General features: G+C 36.9%; 1 protein-coding gene across 1 annotated transcript in view; it reads left to right on the top strand.

The window, feature by feature from the left end:
* Positions 1-20899, top strand: part of LOC107659106 (pre-mRNA-splicing factor ATP-dependent RNA helicase PRP16-like) — a 28302-nt gene extending 7403 nt beyond the window's left edge. Inside the window, exons 7-25 of the mRNA XM_016447934.1 lie at positions 789-868; positions 1483-1638; positions 3942-4103; positions 4191-4298; positions 4396-4517; positions 6065-6202; positions 7061-7247; positions 7496-7681; positions 7887-8027; positions 8108-8218; positions 8932-9048; positions 9143-9250; positions 9332-9444; positions 11983-12191; positions 13681-13835; positions 13972-14127; positions 17352-17447; positions 17537-17658; positions 19726-20899. Of these exons, the coding sequence (XP_016303420.1) occupies positions 789-868; positions 1483-1638; positions 3942-4103; positions 4191-4298; positions 4396-4517; positions 6065-6202; positions 7061-7247; positions 7496-7681; positions 7887-8027; positions 8108-8218; positions 8932-9048; positions 9143-9250; positions 9332-9444; positions 11983-12191; positions 13681-13835; positions 13972-14127; positions 17352-17447; positions 17537-17658; positions 19726-19807 (2549 nt within the window). The 3' untranslated portion in view covers positions 19808-20899. The remainder of the gene's footprint in view (positions 1-788; positions 869-1482; positions 1639-3941; positions 4104-4190; positions 4299-4395; positions 4518-6064; positions 6203-7060; positions 7248-7495; positions 7682-7886; positions 8028-8107; positions 8219-8931; positions 9049-9142; positions 9251-9331; positions 9445-11982; positions 12192-13680; positions 13836-13971; positions 14128-17351; positions 17448-17536; positions 17659-19725) is intronic.
* Positions 20900-21172: the final 273 nt, after the last annotated feature.

Here is a 21172-nt window from a genome sequence, read left to right as displayed (position 1 = left end):
AAGTGAGTTACTTTCCAAAGTCTAGATGGTTTTTTTTTCCTATAATGTTTTTTTATTGTCTATTTATTTCATTTTTGTTATTAATATTTTTCCTAATGTATTTTATATTTGTATTTATTTTAGGATATTTTTTCAATATTTTAACCCAGAGTCCTAATACCTCACATCTTAAATATCAAGAACACGTATTAAACAAATGATTAAGGAACATGATTAACATGAAAATACATACATATCATGTATGCACTACTGTTCATATTTGGAGTCAGTAAATTATTATTTTTTTTTAAGAAATTGAAACGTTTATTCAGCAAAAGTACAGTCAATTGATAAAACGATATGAAGACAATTGATAAATTGTCAAAAGTGACAGTGAAGACATTTATAATGTTAAAAAAATTAATTTCTTCTTTTTTCTTTATTCATCAAAAGAAAAATAATACACTTTCCACACATCAAGCAGAATATTTTCAACTAATAAGAAGAAGAAATTTTTATTAAGCATCGGATCAGCATATTAGAATGATTTCTGATCATGTGACACTGAAGACTGGAGTAATGGGTGCTGATCATTTTAAAATGTAATAAACTAGAAAACTGTTAATTTAACTGTAGTGATATTTCACAATATTACTGTTTTTGACTATTTCAGATCAAATAAACACAGCCTTGGTGAACAGAATCTTCTTTCAAAAACAAAAATCATACTGACCTTACTGAATCTTTTTGAATGGTGGTGTATGTCCAGCAACTTTAGTGTTGTATTTATATTGACTCTTGTTTTGTAGGCGATAAGAGGGAGGATAGAGAGGATGGCATCCTATTTACTAATGAAGAAGAGAAGGAACAGTGGGAGGAAGATCAGCGGGTGAGTGCTTAAACTTCATATAGTCATTTTCCTCTTTAAACGTTCTGTTTATGTTCTTAGGATTCTGAATATGTGTTCCTGGTCTTAATGTGCGTAACTCGTTAGCACATATTAATTCAAAGAAAGCTTTTTTTTTTTTTTGCTGCAAAATGTAAACAGTTTTATCTCTATATATAAAGTTGGATATATATTATATATATATAGCAGATTTCAACTTCCTGATTTTTATATTTTATATTATATACTGTATATTATCACCTAGCCCTTTACATAAAGTTATAGGATATATAAGTATGTGCATGTTTTATCCGCATACATACTTGTGTAGGCTCACATATACTATGTTCCATATCTCAGCTGCTTGATTGCTTGTATAGTCGCAATATGTGAAATATATTATCTCCCAGCTTTAATCTGCTAAATGCATGAAGATATTATAAACATTAAAATCAAGATTTTCTGTAAATCTGCTTTGAAACAATGTTTTGTGAAAGTCAATTTGATGACTAATAAATGTGTTACCAATATCCTTTTTCATTCATAAACCCATCAAATTATTAAAACCATAACAAGTTGTTATTTTAGTGAGTACTAACTGTGTTATGTCCATACAGCAAGCTGATCGAGACTGGTACATGATGGATGAAGGTTTTGATGAGTTCCATAACCCCTTGACATCCAGCTCAGAAGAATATGTCAAGAAGAGGGAGCAGATCCTACAGAAGCAGACCCAGAAACGCATCCCAGCGCAGAAACGGCAAATCAATGAGGTACCGATGCACATCCTCACCCATCTGCACCTTAAAGACCTCATCACGTCTGTCGTTCTTACAAATTCATTCATTCACTTTATTTATAGAGCACTTTACAACTGCACCTGCAGACCAAAGTGCTGTACAATAAAAAAAATAAAAAAAAAAAAAACACTTAAGTAAAACACACGACTTAAAACAACACAGATCCTACTAACAACAAAGACTAGCCCACCCTCTCAAAGGTTAAAGACAAGAAGTAGTTTTTGACTTCAACTTTAAAAACATTCAAAGATGAGACTTCTCTAAGTTCCTGAGGAAGACTATTCCAGAGCTTCGGCCCCGCAACAGCAAAGGCCTGATCCCCTTTTAACTTTAAATGAGTACGAGGGACAGTAAGCAATAACTTATTATTGGATCTTAGAGACCTAGGTGCTTGACGAACAGCAACGAGCTCAGACACGTAAGCAGGGGCCAACCCATGCACTGCTTTAAAAACATACAGAAGAGTTTTATATTTTATCCTGTAGTTCACTGGTAGCCACTTGAGAGAAGCTAAAATAGGAGAGATATGATGACTTTTCTTAGCACCCACTAGCAGCCTAGCTGCTGCATTCTGAACTAATTGCAAGCGTGAGATAGTGGTCTGACAGGACTCCACATACAACACATTGCAATAATCCAAACGAGACAAAACAAAGGCATTAATAACCTTCTCTAAGTCTTTTCTTGACACAATAGGCTTTAGTCGAGCGATAGACCTAATCTGGAAAAAGCAAGTCTTTACTACAGCATTAATCTGCTTGTCAAATTTCAATCAACAGCTCATCTGGGCCCACAGAAGGAGAAGGAGACTCAATCACATTCACAAATGAAGAGGAATTATATACCTCAGAAAATTCTACCGCCGTGGATGAAGTAATAAGACGAGAACAAAACACACCTGAACAAAACACACCTGACTGTGGCAAAACTGGTTTGCATGGCATAATAACATTAAAAATTACAGGCATGTGATCAGACAGACCATAATTTAAAACATCGACATTACAAATAGGAAGGCCCAGAGATAAGACCAAGTCCAAAATATGGCCTTGCTCATGGGTTGGATTTGAAATAAACTGCGTGAAATTAAAAGAGTCCACCAGCTGTAAAAACTCAGGGACCATAGGCTTATTTGGACAACACACGTGAATATTGAAGTCCCCAAGAATTAAAATGTTATCACAACTCGGTACAATATGTGATAAAAACTCTGAAAACTGCTGAATGAAATCCTTATTATATTTCGGTGGTCTGTAGACCAACACACACAGAACAGATTTCCAGCCGTCATACATCATCACTTGAGCCTCAAAGCTCTGATAGTTCACCTTTGACAAAAGACGGCATTTAAATCCCTTCTTAAAAACACATGCAAGTCCGCCACCCCGGCCAGTAGTTCTAGGGGTGCTAAAAAATGTACAGTCATATGGAGAAAGTTCAATCAGGGCGTGTGTGTCGCCAACATTAAGCCATGTTTCAGAAATAAACAGAAAGTCCAAATCATGTTGTATAAAAAAGTCATTTAAAATAAACGTTTTGTTTAAGAGTGATCTTGCATTAACCAATGCCATATTTACTGTACCAGACTCCAGCGTAGACAATGACGCTCCAACCGAGACCACAGCCGACTCGATGTAACACAAATTGTTAATATTTACTCCTCTCGAAACTTTGTGTCGCTGAGTCACAGCCCGCAACGATGGTATCCAAAAGTCCGGGCAAACTGGACGCAAGCAAGAGAGTCTCTCACTCGAAAAGTCTCCTGAAGTCAACAGGCGTCTCTCCGACATCCATGACGCTCTAGCTTTAACAGCGAAGCCCGCCCGTCTGCCACGCTTCCGACGGTTCGCCGGTACCCACACTCTAGACCGAGCCAAGTTTCCACTGACATAGACGGCATGAATCGCGGGTGAAAACAACACTTTCCACTCCGAGTGAGATCGTCCATCACTGCACGAATGTGAAGCAAAGTTTTGCAATCATAAGTCCAGAGAGAGTAGTTAGGGCTAATAAGACATACGAATAAAACAAAAAACATTAAAATAGACAACACAGAACGACGGCCAGCCAACACACACCGCGCCATCTTCCTTATTTGACCTGATTCAAAAACTGTGAGTTGAAAGGATGCGACTGGTCATCCGCTTACATGCATGGAAATCTTACTGACTTCTAACAAAAAAAGAGAGAGAGGAGAAAAAAAAAAAAAGAGATACACTAATACAGTGATGAGAAAAATAAAGTAGTTCATAAGCTGTATTTGTGTTTCTCTTCAGGATAACGAACGCTGGGAGACCAACCGCATGCTCACCAGTGGAGTGGTTCAGCGTTTGGAGGTGGATGAGGACTTTGAGGAAGACAATGCAACCAGAGTCCATCTGCTTGTCCATAACCTCGTGCCACCCTTCCTGGACGGGAGGATAGTCTTCACGAAGCAGGTACAGATGTCTCTAAGCATGAGTGTGCTTATTTGTGAGTCACCAAACTTGTGAGTCTTTAATTGATGATTTTGCATTTGATTCCAGCCTGAGCCGGTCATTCCAGTGAAAGACGCGACCTCAGACATGGCCATCATCTCCCGCAAGGGCAGTCAGCTGGTCCGACGACACCGAGAGCAGAAAGAAAGAAAGAAGGTGCACATCTGGTTTTCATGTTTCATTTACACTCCGCTTACTTCAGGGCAGTAGTGTAGATGTAATTGTTGTTGCGTTTGGTTGTTTCACCTGACAGGCACAACACAAACACTGGGAGCTCGCTGGCACCAAACTGGGAGACATCATGGGAATCAAGAAAACCGAGGAGGATGGATCAGATGGAAAAGCTGTTGGAGAAGATGGAAATGTGGATTACAGGTAGAAATAATGTCACTCATATCATATCATTTCCTGATTCCATCTATTTTTAAATAGTACAAAATATTACAAAATTATTTCACTGTATGTCTCTTATGGGACAAACGTTTAGATTCATTCCCTCTTGTAGACACACTTGGTCATGATCTACATGATGCATGGCAAAGTGTCATTACTACTGTTCAAAAGTTTGGGGTCAGTAAGATATTTTGTGAAAGAAATTAATGCTTTTATTTCGCAAGGATGCCGTAAATTGATCAAAAGTGACAGTAAAAACATTTATAATGTTGCAAAACATTTCTATTTCTAATAAATGCTGTTCCTTTTGAACTTTCTATTCTTTAAAGAATCCTGAAAAATAAAATGTATCATGATTTCCACAAAAATATTAAGCAGCACAACTGTTTTCAACATTGATAATAATCAGAAATGTTTCTTGATCAGCAAATCAGAATATTAGAATGATTTCTGAAGGATCATGTGACACTGAAGACTGGAGTAATGATGCTGAAAATTCACAAGAGTAAATGACCTTTTTAAAATATATTACTGTAGAAAACAGTTTGAAATTGTAATAATATTTCACAAAATCACAGGTTTTACTGATCAATTAAATTTTTTTTATGGCTTATACTTTAGGAGACTTCTTGCAAAAAACATTTGAAAAATCTTTTAACTCTTTCCCCGCTAGCATTTTTGAAAAAAGTTGCCAGCCACCGCCAGCGATTTTGATGATTTTCACTAAAATTTGATGGCCTCCAGAATATTTTGCTGTATGAATATTTGAATAGGCCAAAATAAAGATCAGAGCCTCTACTTTTAAACAAAAAAAATCAGTTTTATTCTAGCTTAAAGCATTCTTTTTTTATCAACACTTGAATATAGGTAGGTTTCATAAAAATGCATAATGTTGAGCAAAAAGGTGAGAAAATCACATTTTTATCAAAAACTACATCAGTACGATATTCAGTACGATTATCAAAGCAGAAATCCAGTAAATCGCTTCTATCAACACCTCCAAAGCTTGCACAGACATATACCACTTCCTGGATCAACATTTTTTTCTCCTTAACATTACGCAGTTTTCATTTATATGCTGTCTATTGCTGATGATCGCATTATTTTTCATATGCATCTGTTTACATAATAGATCACTCGTTTCTCCGTCCTGTACACGTGTTTTTGTTCGGGAGGGTTTGTACTCGTTCAGAAGATGTGTAATAGCACCCCCTAGTGTATAACAGTGAAAACACGAAAAGCCGTAAAAACTCGTCTTTGGCGGGGAAGCGTTGTCTTCTAAAAGACGAGATAACTCGTCAATGAGTTATCTCGTCTCGAAATGGGGAAAGAGTTAAACGGTAGTGTAGGTATATTTTATATATTTGATATCAAGCATGTAGTTTTCCCAGCTCTGCTTGGCATATTTTAGCATGTTTAAATTCATTCCACAGAATTCTGCAGTTCTTTCCTACAAAATCAGCTCTTAAATTGAAAAATCTTCTCTGTTGATTCTTCATGGGCCTCTTTCTTATCTTTCATGTTTTCAGAGCGGAGCAGAAGTTTGCTGACCACATGAAGGAGAAGAATGAAGCGAGCAGTGAGTTTGCTAAGAAGAAGACTCTATTACAGCAGAGGCAGTATCTGCCCATCTTTGCTGTTCGCCAGCAGCTGCTCAACATCATCAGGTCCTGATGACACTTACATATGCTTCGTTAAATACAAACTCTGCCACTAAATTCGTGAGCTCATGATATAAAAATATTTTAGCTCAGCTAGTTGCCAAGGCAATATTTCTAATTTTCTTTTAGTTTAAGTTCTAAAGTAACTAAAAATAAAACTAAAATTAATAAAAACTATGTAGATATATTTTAAAAAAATTACCTAAAATAACACTGATGTAAATATAAATAAACTGTTTAGAAAGGATAAGTTGCTATTATATGTTAATAAAGTAATGGCATTGTTGGTTTCTAGATTTTGATTAGCATCCATGAATTAACCAAATAAGTATTTATTGTAATATAATTGTAATATATTTAAATTGTGTAATTTTAGAATTTTATATATAAATTGTAAAATATTCTATGTATATACTATGTATATGTTGATTTCTGAAGGATCATGTGACGCTGAAGACTGGAATAATGGAGTCACAGGAATAACATACATTTTTAAAATAATGCAAGTAGAAAAAAGTTATTTTAAACCGTAATAATATTTCAAAATATTACTGTTTTTGCTGTAATTTTATTCAAATAAATACAGCCTTGTTTCTTGAGCACCAAATCAGCATATTAAGAATGTTTTCTGAAGGATCATGTGTCACTGAAGACTGGAGTAATGATGCTAAAAATTCAGCTTTGCCATGACAGAAATAAATTCCATTTAAAAATGTAAAAAAACATTTTATTTAAAGATGATTTTTTTCATGGCTAAGGGGTTTTATTGCTTTAATGTTTACACCAGGTTGGTTATGCCATCCGTTTTGAAGACTGTACATCAGAGAAGACTGTAATAAAATACCTTTGTGTTTTCTCTGGCAGGGATAACAATATTGTGATTGTGGTGGGGGAAACGGGCAGTGGTAAGACGACTCAGCTGACGCAGTATCTACATGAGGATGGTTACACCAGCTATGGCATGGTGGGCTGCACACAGCCCCGAAGAGTGGCAGCCATGAGCGTGGCCAAGAGAGTCAGCGAAGAAATGAACAGTAACCTGGGAGAAGAGGTTGGTGCCCAACATCTTATGGACCTGGACCAATTATCTCTACATTTATTTGACAAAATATATTGATGTTATGGAGACATACTACCACCTAGTGAATGTGCATATTATTTTACCCAGAAGGCAATACTGAGAGGATGATGCAGTGGAATAATGTAAATCAGAGCTAAAACCATAAATCTGTTATTTATCTGTTATTTGTTATATAAACTCATGGCTAAGGGGTTTTATTGCTTTAATGTTTACACCAGGTTGGTTATGCCATCCGTTTTGAAGACTGTACATCAGAGAAGACTGTAATAAAATACATGACGGATGGGATTCTTCTGAGGGAATCTCTGCGGGAGTCAGATCTGGACCACTATAGCGCGGTAATCATGGACGAGGCCCATGAGCGCTCCCTCAACACTGATGTGCTCTTCGGGCTGCTTCGAGAGGTGAGCGTTGTCTCTAGCTTCACACGACTTCATAGGATTGAATGGCAAACTGTTTTCATCATAGTCAATTTATTTGGTTTTCATGCACTAAATTTGATTGTTGCTTATATGGATAGTTAAAGACTACTGTTGAATTTAGAGTTTGATACTGATGAGTCATCTTCTCCCTTCTTCATTTTATCAACCTGGCTTTTTGATTACTTAGGTGGTGTCTAGACGCTCGGACTTGAAGCTCATTGTCACATCTGCCACCATGGACTCGGACAAATTTGCAGCATTCTTCGGCAATGTACCTATTTTCCACATTCCCGGCAGGACGTTCCCAGTGGATATCTTGTTCAGCAAGGTGGGGTGTTAATCGCATCTTCAGTTAAAGCTGAAGCTGGTTGGGGTGCTGTACTGACGCTGAGTGTTGGTGTGATTCAGGTTCCTCAGGAGGACTATGTGGAGGCGGCTGTGAAACAGTCCTTACAGATTCATCTCAGCGGGATGGTGGGTGACATCCTCATCTTCATGCCTGGTCAGGAGGACATTGAGGTGAGGAGATTCTTTAGTCATGCAAATGATGTTGTGAGTGGAATCACAATTTATATACACTATTAATAATACACTACCGTTTCCCAAATTGTTAGCTAACTATGGTTGCAGGTTCCATTGAACTCTATTGGTAATGACAGAACTTGTGAACATAGTTGCTTGTGGGAAACGCACCCCAGGTTAGGTTTGGGGTCGGCAAGATTTTTAATGTTTTTGAAAGAAGTCTCATGCTCACCAAGACTGTTTTTATTCAACAAAAATACAGTAAAACAGAAATGTTGTGAATTATTACAATTTAATGTAATTTTTTAAAATGTATTTTAAACAACATTTATTCCTGTGATGGTAAAGCTGAATTTTCAGCATCTTTACCCCAGTCTTCAGTGTTACATGATCCTTCAGAAATCATTCTGATATGCTGATTTGGTGCCAAAGAAACATTTCTCATTATCAATGTTTAGTTTTTGCTGCTTTAATTTTTCATGAGGCATCTTTTTCAGGATTCTTTGATGAATAGAAAATTCAAAAGGAAAGCATTTGATAAATGCATTTACTGTCACCTTTTATCAGTTTGATGCATTCTTGCTGAATGAAAGTATTAATTTTCTTTTCATATATATATATATATATATGTATGTGTGTGTGTGTGTGTGTTTGTGTATAGATAGATAGATAGAAGTTTGTGATCACAAGTGATGTTTGTGCTGCTGCAGGTGACGTCAGATCAGATTGTGGAGCGACTGGAGGATCTAGAGAACGCTCCGGCCCTGGCAGTGCTGCCCATCTACTCCCAACTGCCCTCTGACCTGCAGGCCAAGATCTTCCAGAAGGTAAACTTCTGTTACTGTTGGATACTCTTAAGATCCTGATCATGAGACAAAAAGCATTAGAGGTTTGTGAACTGAACTTGTGTGTTTTTGTCAGGCTCCTGATGGAGTGAGGAAGTGTATTGTCGCTACAAACATCGCTGAGACGTCTCTGACCGTGGACGGCATCATGTTTGTGGTGGATGCTGGTTACTGCAAACTGAAGGTAAAACCAAATGAAACTGCTTTCTTTAATAGGGGAATGGCACAGCTGATACTAACAGTATTATTACTTTGTGTTGTTTAGGTGTTCAATCCCCGTATTGGCATGGATGCGCTGCAGGTTTACCCCATCAGTCAAGCCAATGCAAACCAGCGGGCTGGAAGAGCAGGAAGAACAGGCCCGGGACAGTGTTACAGGTAAGAATAGATCAGGAAAGCGGCAAACAAAGTTTGACAATGGCAAAGTTTATAGTGGGTCTAAGTCAGAATTTAATGTCCATGGAATGATTCTGTGTAAAATAAGTGATTTAGTGAATTAAGAATCTCAGTTGAGAATTGAGAGTCCCTCTTCATCATCAGATTGCTAAACAACCCATTTATTTATTTATTTGTAATTTTAGTACTTCAAGTTAAACTAAATGAAAATGAGAAATGTTTTCTTGGCAACTAGCTGAAATAAAATAAGTCATTTTTAAAATGATTTAATTGTAGTTATTTTATTTATTTGTATTTACGTTTTTATTTATTAACGTTTATGTTGTAATATTATTATAAAAATCATGTTACCACAAAAAAAGTGAAATATAAAATGCTCTGCAGTGCCTTTTTGTTATTTCAAAAGGCAGAGGAAATTAAAGTCACAATAAAATGAAGTAGTGATGAATCCTTTCGTTTGTATTGTGACGTACATCCAAGTATGACAGATTTTTGGAAAATAAATAATGTAGAGCGGGGACTTGGTTCTATCCATGAATTGTTCATTGGATTTTGAGATGTGGGCATTTCACTCAAAGTAGAAAACAGATGAACGTGAGCTTGCACAGCAGGTTTAAATGAACTAAATGATAGGAGAAGTCCTGCATACGTCACCAGAGAGAAGTCTGTCCTTTACACTGGAAGATCCAGTTAAGATATTTTGATGATAAATTCAGAGGTTAAAAAAAGAAAGAAAGGAAAAGTAAAACACATGCATGGTTATATTTTTATTTCACGACAACTTTATGGCAAAACTTGAATGATGAAACAGTAAGTCATATTTTTTTTTGATCCGGTACTTTGGAACGAATTATTCAAAAAAGTGAATCACTCACCGTCACAGTCTCTGTAGTGTAAATACAGACTCTGTTCATCTGCCTGTATGAGCAAAGAGAGACCAGTGTGTTCATGAGCTTTCGTCAGATCACCAGTCCCTCTTTTCTGAAACATCTATCAGTGAGGCAGGAGGGGGATGGGACGGGACGATGATCTTGAGAGGATTTCACGCAGTTTAATTTTTGTTTGCACCTCTGAGAATGTGAGACAAAGGCTCCTGTGGGCTTTTTGACTGTGACCTTTCTCAAATCTGTACAGACGCGGAGATGCGGCGACACGCTGTCTCGCTGTTGTGCGGTCACACAAAGGAAACTCACACAAGGGGGTTGTTTTGCCTCCCTGTGAGTGTCTCTGGCTGCTTGTGAAAGTGTGGGGCCCATGACAGATTAGTTACATATATCCTTTAACAAACATCTGTGCATCAAGAATCAATTCTGTTCAGCCAGGTGCTTTTTGCGTGTTGAATCCATAACTCAAAAGCTCTGACTGTGATTGCGGCATCTCCACAAGAGCTAGACTGAAATGCATAAATGCATATGTTGTACTACAGAGCTTCCCGGAGTTCCTTCTTCACGCCATCTTCTGAGGGATTATCCATTTAGTTGAATAGCTGCAGAAATCTGCTGTTCTCTCAGATCTTTCTCTATGGAGTGATGAGGTGAGCTGTGATATTTTAAGATGCTCCGAGGTAGTTTGGAAATTGCTCATTGTTATGGGCTTTCATCTAGATCTTCTAAAGGTGGGAGGTAGAAAACTTTGTAGTGGTGTGCTACATTGATCTGTTTGATTAACTTCTCAAGTCTTCATTTGGACCTTTTGCATTAAATATGCTTAGTCGGTTTCCTTTCTAGACATCTCGCCCACTTGTCTTTATTTTATTCCATTACTTTAAAAAACAAATAATTTGAGAACCATTCCTGACTTGTTTGTGAAAATGATGCTTCATCAAATGGCCAAAAATTGCAACAATATTAAAATATTAATTTATTTCAGTATTATGTATATGCTATTGTAGTATTTATTAATATTTTCAATTAGGGCTATCAAAGCCATTAATCCTGATTAATCACATCCAAATATATAAAAACGCATATAAATATACACAGTACACACACATATTATGTCAACAAACTTTTATTTTGGATGTGATTAATTGTGATTAATCGTGATTAATCGATTTGACAGCCCTATTTTGAATTTGCTTTTATTTTTAGATTTTCAGTTTTTGTTTTAATTTAAATCGTCTTTGTCATATTTATTAGTTTTTTTTGTCATAGTTCTATGTACAGTAGCTTTAATTTATTTTTATATCCATTTTAGTCATTTTAGTACTTCAACTTATTTAATTTGTTAGTTGCTACATATGAAATTAATATTTATTTGTTTGTTTGGAATAATAAAGATTTGTGAATGTTTTTGTAAGAAGTCTCTTATGCTCGCCAGTACAGTAAAAACTAATATTGCGATTATATTGAGAATTACACATTTAAACCACTCTCTACAGAGCTCTCTACAATGTGTAAGCACCCTAACAAGAAATGTATCACTCGCCACTGTATCACATTGTGTCTGGCTTGGACATGTAATGTTTACAGAAAATCAATTGACCTTTTTTTTTTTTACCTTTGTGTCGGTTCACTTCAGGTTATACACTCAGAGTGCCTTCAAGAATGAAATGCTCACCACCACTATCCCAGAGATCCAGCGCACTAACCTGGCCAATGTTGTGCTTCTGCTCAAGTCACTGGGAGTTCAAGATCTCCTGCTCTTCCACTTCATGGACCCGCCGCCTGAAGACAACATGCTGAACTCCATGTACCAGCTGTGGATCTTGGGAGCGCTTGACAACACAGGTGAGACTACCAGCTTCAGACACTGCCCTGAGAAAGAGAATCAGCGTAAGACCATTTAAATCTTTGATTTATTTAAATTTTATTTTGGGTGTCATTTAAAGTGAAATAGAATCTTTCAAGTCAACAAGAAAATCAAAATGGTTAATTCTTAGTTTTTATGGAATATTGGAGTATTTGTTATAAATAATTTATCCATGCATGTAATTTTTAATCAAAAGCATTAACCGTAATGGCCAGACAAGTTTCAGTGCTTCCCTTCCATCAACCTGTCACTCACATGATTGTCAATTTTGCAACGCCCACTTTCTATGATCCAATCAGTTCCCAATGGACAAAATTAAGTCCTAGCCCTACATGTTTTTATTTCTCTTTCGATGAGACTTTCACTCATTTATACGGCACAATAGGGGAAAATTGTTCAATTGACATTTCATGCTGACTTTAATGTTGTTGTTTTTTTTCAGTAATTGTTGCACATGCTTTTCGTATAGTTTTTGTGTTATTGGGTAATTATTGTATTTCACTGTATTATTTCAATGTGTATTGTCAGCAACAATGTCTAATATTCTGCGTTCTGTGTGTTAGCTAAAACTTTAACCACAAATAAACGTGTTCATTGTTTGAAATAAAAATAAACATTATCTGAAATAAAATCAAATATAAAAACATTAAACTTATTTCAGTTGCCAAGGCAACATTTCTCATTTTCTTTAGTTTTAAGTTGTAGTACTAAAATAACGAAAACTAAATATAGACATATATTTATAATGTATATTTATAAATAATAAAAATGACAAAAACAGCCTTTAATTCAAATGTAAAAAATGAAATGTAATGAAAATTAAAAAAGTAAAATATAAAAATATCTCATCTAATCCAAATGTTAGGAAAAAATATAATAGTATATCAGTGATAGTAAAATAACACTTGCTTCTGATATATTCACTAGACATAACTGTCTAGTGAATAACTGATGACTGATGGTAGTGACATTATTTTTATTTCGGGAGAAATCTCTTTTGAGTTCTTTGAGTTCCACTCAAGTGTATCTTCTAGTTGGGTAGATTGAAGCTTGTTAAGCGCTGCAGTGAAGTATTAAGGTCTTACTCAAAGTTCAGCTTTAGCAACTGAAGTAAAACTGTCTGTGTGACCAGAGAGGGATCTCAATCTCATTTCCTGCAGATCTCTCGGGGTTTGTGGGGATTTGACTATGTGGTGCACTTTTCCCTCTAGCTCTCGTCTCGTGCTAACAGCAGATTATTTCTGATTAAGGCTTACATGCCCAAATATCTGCTCTGCTTTTCACGGTGCTCTCTCACTAATCTTCTTAGTCTGTCATGTAATCTTTGAAATCTGAGCTTCTGAAAAAGTTTGATCGGAATTTCAAAGTGGAATCATTTTCCCACCATCAGCACTTTTGAAAGAGGAGCATTCCCTTTTGACTTTTTCCCCTGTATTTGAGGATGGTTTCTTCTCGTCTCTGTCTCAGGCGCTCTGACGCCCACCGGGCGGCTCATGGTGGAGTTTCCTCTGGATCCGGCTCTGTCTAAAATGCTGATCGTGTCATGTGACATGGGCTGCAGTGCCGACATTCTCATCATCGTCTCGATGTTGTCTGTGCCGTCAATCTTCTACCGACCAAAGGTACCAAGTATACATTGGTGAAGTATGTTTCCCTTGTACCTCACACACCAGAAAGCTGAGTGTGTGACCTGTAAAAGTGCTGTACATCCGGGTGCTGCTGTTTTCTAACTGTTCAAAACTGCTGTTACTCATCTAGGGTCGAGAGGAGGAGAGTGACCAGGTGAGAGAGAAGTTCTCGGTGCCTGAGAGTGATCACCTGACCTACCTCAACGTTTACCTGCAGTGGAAGAACAACAATTACTCCAGCATCTGGTGTAACGATCACTTCATCCACACCAAAGCTATGAGAAAGGTACGTTAACTTGAGGCGTCACTCTTAATCAAATTCATTTATTACAGGGGGGCAATATCATTCTTTTTGTTATTTTTTTCCCCCTGTAGTCCACATAGACTGGTAGCCAAAATTGTTTAGCATTAAAAACTCTCGACGTCTCTGACCATTACAGCTAAATGTGCATTTTTTTACTGCTGTACCATTTAAAGGGGTCATATGATGTTGCTAAAAAGAACATTATTTTGTGTATTTGGTGTAATGAAATGTTTATCCTGAAAAAATGTCAACTCTACACTGCTCAAAACTCACGTTTGAATCGTCAGTGGCAAATCCTTTAAATATGAAAACATACTTACAGTCTGTGAGTCAGAAAAGCCGGCATTGTAGTCTACTCTCCCAGGATCAGGAAACAGTCCTCCATAAAATGTGCTGCACACATCTGAATATTTGGGTTGAAGCGTTCTGGAACAGTGTTGTAAATACAACTTCACCTCTGATTTCCTTCTTTATGCACCAAGAGCTTGTAACACTCCAAAGAGAAAGGAAAAATTTAAATCGCATCATATGACCCCTTTAGGGCTGCGTTTACACTGCAAGTCTTAATGCACAGATCCGATATTTTGACCATATCCGTTTTTTTGGCACTTCTGTTTACATTCACTTTAGACACGACTGGTATCCGATATCTGTGTTTATTCATTAATTCCCACCCAAAAGGATTGTCTGCAGTGATCGCTTTATTATGCACATGGTAGACCCTCGGGTTTTAAATGGCCGTACTTTTAAAATTATTTATATAATTCACGTCGAATGCCCATTATTATTTGCCAGTATGGACAACGGCTGTCATGGATGTTGTGCAGCACAAAATCTGACTGAACGGATAAAGACCGGAAAATAATGGTAATTTTAATTTGTTAGACTATTTTATCTACAGCTCATTAGAGGTAGAATTCTTTAGTGAAATAAAGATGATATTTATTGAAATTAATTCGAATTAAGGAGAGAGAGAGAGAGAGAACTAACGAACGAACGCATGCACCCACGAGCGAGCGATTGTGAAGCATTGCAAACAAGCTTGTCAGTTTAATTACAAAAACTGCCAAGTTATCACCTCATTGCTGAGAAATATATGTAGCTTTTAGCTGTTGTATTTTCAAAATTCACGGGGCGGGGGTTGAAAACCAGCTCCTGAATGTGCAATTTCTTACCTATAAAAAGTTTCCATCTCAATAAAATGCGAGCGCATGCAGCACGCCGGTATTAAAACGCCATTAAAAATCTTTGAGCAAACGTGTCAAAAAATACCGTGATATAAATTTTTGGTCATACCACCCAGCACTAGGTCAAAATAACAAACAAAACAAATATAAAAAACCTAATCAGAAGAAAACAAAAAATACAAAGGAACTTTCCTAACTCCCTACTAAATAAACAATTCAAAAGCGAAGTCAAAATAAATGGCAGGACACCCCTACGCTCCTAAATCATAGTTAAGAGTCTTAAGTATCATCACAATCAAAAGCATGGTCCAGTTACAACAATATACTGATAACAAAGTTTTGGGATCTGTCGATGGGAGGAGGAACGAGGAGCTCCTCACGCCAAAAGGCCAACGCCAGAATGAGCTCTCCATCTTCAAAATGCGCCGCTGTTTAAAGCAGAGCGTCAGCAGGTTCAGTCACATTCCTCCGTCAACAGCCAATCCCTGCACTCATAGACAAAAGCACAACCCACACAGGAACACAGATGCCAACCATGAAACAACATACAGAACTACCAAATTTTGCTATAAGTTTGCATCATATAATAATTGCTGTTAATAGTGTTCATCGTCTGTTTGATTACGTCTTTAATTGATTACATCTTTAATTGATTTTTCCGTACATTTCTGCCATATGTACATTAACTGACAGTCACCACTGATAAGCTACCACTAAATATTGTAGAAACTTAATTTGCTGTAAAGTTGCTTTGCAACGATTTGTATCGTGAAAAGCGCTATACAAATAAACTTGAATTGAATAGATGCCAAGGAGTGTAACATTATTTAGCTTAAACAGTCTTTTCTATTTTAATATCTATATGCTGAATGATCAGTGTTGAAGTTTTTGCTGCTTAATACATTTGTGGAAACCGTGATACACTACCATTCAAAACGTTGTGGTCAGAATTTTTTTTTTTTGTTTGTTTTTTGTAATAAATGCTGTTTTTCTGAACTTTCTATTCATCTGAGAATCCTGAAAAAATGTCTACAAGAATATTAAGCAGCAAAAACATGTTCTCAACTTTGATAATAATATGAAACGTTTCTTCACTGAAGACTGGAGTAATGATGCTGAAAATTCAGCTTTGCATCACAGGAAAAAATTACGATTTAAAATATATGAAAGTATTTCTTTTAAATTGTATTAATATTTCACAAAATTACTCTTTTTACTGTTTATGTATGTGTATTTATGTATGTTTGTGGGCATATATGTCCACATTTATGAATAAAAATCGCTAAAATGGTTTGAAACTTTTTGAAAAATAGAGTGAAAACTAGATTTAAAATGAACTAGGCATGTTTTACACTGTTATTCATACAAGGAACATTTTTTCATATATATATATATACACACAAATATTTGAATTCATGGTAATATACATGTTACATTCATGCTGAAAGTTTTTTTTTTTATTGGTACAAACAATTGAATATAAGCGTTGAATCAATTTCGAATCAGCACTATCATCTTGTTTGCTTCTGAATAAAAAGCACATTAAAATCTTCATGATATTAATGATGTTGACAACTTTTATACTGCTAACAACATATTAAAGCAATAAGCCTCAAGAAGCCATAGTTTACAGTGAATTTATAACAGCTAAGGGGCGTTGTTAGGCATGACGCGAAGCGGAGTACCCCCGAAGCTGTTATAAATTCACTGTAAACCACGGCTTCATGGGGCTTAAAACAAAGCTAATAAAATGTAACGATATTGATAAAATCTTCCTTCTTCCACCAAACAATGTAGTTCCTCAGAAACAGTTGTGGTTCCAACAAAGTGGTTGCCGCACAGAAGTAAACAGAGGTGTATGTTTGTAGAGTAATTTACAACAGCTTCGAATGCGGCTCAACCAATCAGAATCAAGGACCGGAACTATCCGTTTTATAATATTCATTATAGTGTGAATATCCCATCCCCAAATGCTAGTGAAGAGTGATTTGTTGACACGTATGTGTGTTTGTGTTTCAGGAGTACATGCAGTGTGTGACGGCTGTGGACGGCGAGTGGCTGGCTGAGCTGGGGCCCATGTTCTACAGTATCAAACATGCAGGAAAGAGCAGACAGGTGAGCAACATCCTTCCTGAATATCACACCCAACACTTATGGTACATATTTGTCTCTTTCGTCTCACTCACTTTTGGTCCCTCTTTCAGGAGAACCGAAAGAGAGCCAAGGAGGAGATCACCAACATGGAGGAGGAGATGTCTCTTGCACAAGAACAGATCCGTGCACGGAAAGAGGAGCAGGAGAGGAAGAGCAATCTGGGCAGCGTCAGGTACTTCAGCCATCTTCCTCACAAATACTGCTGTCACTCAGGGTTTAGAGCGACTGCTCGCACTCTCACGAAATCTGAATCATCCTATTTAGAAGGAAGCCATCAAATGGCTGCCGTGCTGAAATACTAATGTCGCAATTTTTAGGAAGACTATTATCCCCTTCACACCCTCCCCTGCCTCCATCTTCCTCATCTCTTTCCTAACGTCTCCTTGTCTTCCACATGATGAGCTTTTCTCACCTCCCGTCTCCACAGGAGAGAAAAAGAAATAATATTGACTCCTGGCTGACCCCCATTACTGTAGCAATATAAATTGTGCCGCCACAGACGGGGAGAAGAGGGACAGACGCTAATTTTTTTAGGCTAATCCGGGAAATTAATTTTACACACACCTGTCTGCTCCACAAAAGCGATAAATGTGTCCTTTAACATAACACTTCATTAATTAATCAGGACTTTTATCTCTGAATCAAAGCCTTCGGCTGACTGTCTGCATGATGGACGTCCTGACAATAATCACATTAAAAGTGGAGATTAGACTTTTGATTTGCATGATGGGGAGATGGATAATTAAGGGAGGCCCCTCTTGGGCTCTGATGCCTTCATGGGGTTTTAAATAAGCTGATAGGAAGACGCTGGCTGATCTAAAATCAGATCTTTTCACCTGACCTGAATCCTGCAGGACCCACAGGTCACTTACAAGACATTTGACATTTCTTCTGAAGAAAATGCTTTGAAAATCACTGCCATAAAGCGCTATGAAGTCGTGCTTGGTTGCCAGGGCGTTGATGTGCGGTTGCTAAGGAGTTAAGACCTTGCTTTTTTTATTTGTTCCAGTGCTCTGAGACTGAGTTTAGCATTTTTACACGCAAAGACGCATTCTGTTTGAATGCTTACTGGCCCTCTATTAGATCTATTCTCTCTTTCAATGTATCTTTCTTTTCTTTTTCTTCTTTTTTTCTGGCCTGTTTTATTTGTCTACCAGACAGAAATTTAAGTTCTGGTCTTTAAGTAATGTAATGCATACATGCCTCAAGCCACACAATTTGAGGAATCATTCATGTACAGACAAACAATGAAGGACACGAGATTTGTCAAAGTTTAAAGAGATAGTTCACCCAAAAATGAAAATTTGATAAAAATGTACTCACCCCCAGGCCATCCTATATGTCGATAAGCTTTACAAGAAATTTAGCATTACATCACTTGCTCACCAGTGAATGGGTGCCGTGTGTGTAATAAACAAGTCCATTAAGACTTCAAACCATTGCTTCCAGTGTAGATTTTTATGAATCAAAATATGAATTAATCAAGCATAATCAATCTGAATATAACATACATATATATATTATCAGCTGTTTGGACTTTCCTTCTGACGGCACCCATTCACTGCAGAGGATCCATTGGTGAGCAAGTGACGTAATGCTAAATTTCTCTAAATCTGTGAAGATGAAGAAACAAACTCATCTACATTTAATGGCCTATTAAACTATTCCTTTAATACTGCAACCGCAAAGCAACATGCTGAAAAACACACAAAATAATGTGAAAATGGAGAAGTGATCCTCTGCAAAAACTTAAAACACCATATCACCATGCCAGAGAGTTCTGCAACTCACATTTTCTTCATAAAATGTAATTGGAATGTTCGTTAGGAAAAAAAAAAAGTATGAAACTAGCTAAAAGTTCAAATGTTCGGATGGCAGGCAGCAGAAAGTGAAGTGACGGAGGTGTGAGCTGAGTCTGTGCTGGAGGAGCAGGAGGGTCATGGCCTGATGGATGTAATTGCTGGCGGTGTGAGGAGGGGAGCGCTGTGCACCGCTGTAATTAAAGATGATAGATCGCCCTGTCAGCTGCATCAGACTCGCATCCCGCAGGTCCCCACAAAGACAAACTGTCCTTTTCTCTCTGCTCGAAGTTCCTGTCACCGCTCTGTCTGTTCTTCTCATTTAACCTTAGAGCAAATCTCACAACTTCTGATGCGTGGCACATTACAGTCACACACACAAGCTTTCTATTTAAATTAACATCCTGACATAAACATGTCTTTTCATCATTTCCAAACAGGTCAATAAAGATCTTCACCCCTGGAAGGAGAGAGGAAGCGCCCATGACACCAAAACGAACACCGGCCCGATTTGGCTTATAGTGCTTGTATCTGCAATTTCAGGCAGATAGTATTGCAAATATGATGTTGCTTCAGTCAGTGCAGTTTTATTAAATATGATCATCGCAGTGCTTGGCACATGCAGCTTCCAGGTTTGTCCAACAGTAGGAGCAATTGTATAAGGAGAACATTTCTAGCCATCATCTCTTCCCCTCAGTTAAAGTGTTATTTGTGACTGTTTTAGACGGTCCAAAAAATGGATGCTAGTACTGCATTCAATCAACGTTTGGCCAAATTCAAAAACAAACACATTTGTCGTTCTTATATTTGAATGCACTTGAACTAAAGAAAAAAAAAATCAGCTTTATTTGACATTATAAATATACTTAGCCCAACGACAGGCTTTTTTTGTTTTTTTTTATGCTTGAATGTTTGTGTACGCTAGAACAGTAGAATTTATTCATGCCCTGCTGTAATATTCACTTTACCATTGAATTATAATTCACATTCTCTCATATTTCAGCTTGTGAAATGCAGCTGTTGTATCATTCTTTCAGAGAACACAGAGCATCCATGAATATTAACTTCCTGTACTTTGATAGGTTAATCCCCTGTGGATGAAGCTTGTCTTTGTTATTCTGACAAAAACATTGCTAGAATATTTCATCATTCTGCTGGAATCAACACTGACCAGGCGGCGGTCAAACCCTTTGTCGTCTTTGATGCAATTGGGCTGCAAGTCATTGAACAGATGTGCTGTGTACCGACAGAGATGACAGGCGTTCACACAATCCATGATCAACCGCTTGCCACCGACGCTCATTTCACTTTCTTTCTGATTTTTAGAGCTGTTTGTATTTTTGGAAACTGTGAATAAAGAGGTCTGTTGAACTTTATTATTCTTCATTGCTGATGTGTAGGTACAGTATGTCTGTATATTGTGTTGCTTTATTTTGTTGTAAGATTTAGATATGCAGAAGTCAAAACCTGTTTAGACGCGACAAATTGTTTTCAGAAAGGTTGGAAAATGGGAATAACTCTATTTTTGAAAGTGTAAAACATTCATTCTGTGTCTCCTTTGTATTTCAATTTTACTGTTTTATATTAGATATTAAAGAAATGAATCCAGCAATGCTTTATTTGTAGGTAGTGATTGGATCAGTAGAGTGTTAAAGATAACAATTAGTACATTTTCACAAATAGGTTCAGACAGAATTTTTTTTTGCTATCCATTGTGCTTTTTTCCCCATTGTAAACATGCACTAAATGGACATCTTTGACCGTTGTGCTTGCATCTTTTGCAGCGTCTCGATGACACTGTTCCAAAAAAAAAATAAAAAAAATATATATATATATATATATTGTTAATTCTACTGTCAAATAAACACAAAAGCACGTTTTATGTAA

The sequence above is a fragment of the Sinocyclocheilus anshuiensis genome, unplaced genomic scaffold, assembly GCF_001515605.1.
Source record: "Sinocyclocheilus anshuiensis isolate Anshui unplaced genomic scaffold, SAMN03320099.WGS_v1.1 scaffold87, whole genome shotgun sequence".
In the NCBI taxonomy this organism is placed as follows: domain Eukaryota; kingdom Metazoa; phylum Chordata; class Actinopteri; order Cypriniformes; family Cyprinidae; genus Sinocyclocheilus; species Sinocyclocheilus anshuiensis.
This window is presented reverse-complemented; position numbering and strand designations above follow the sequence as displayed.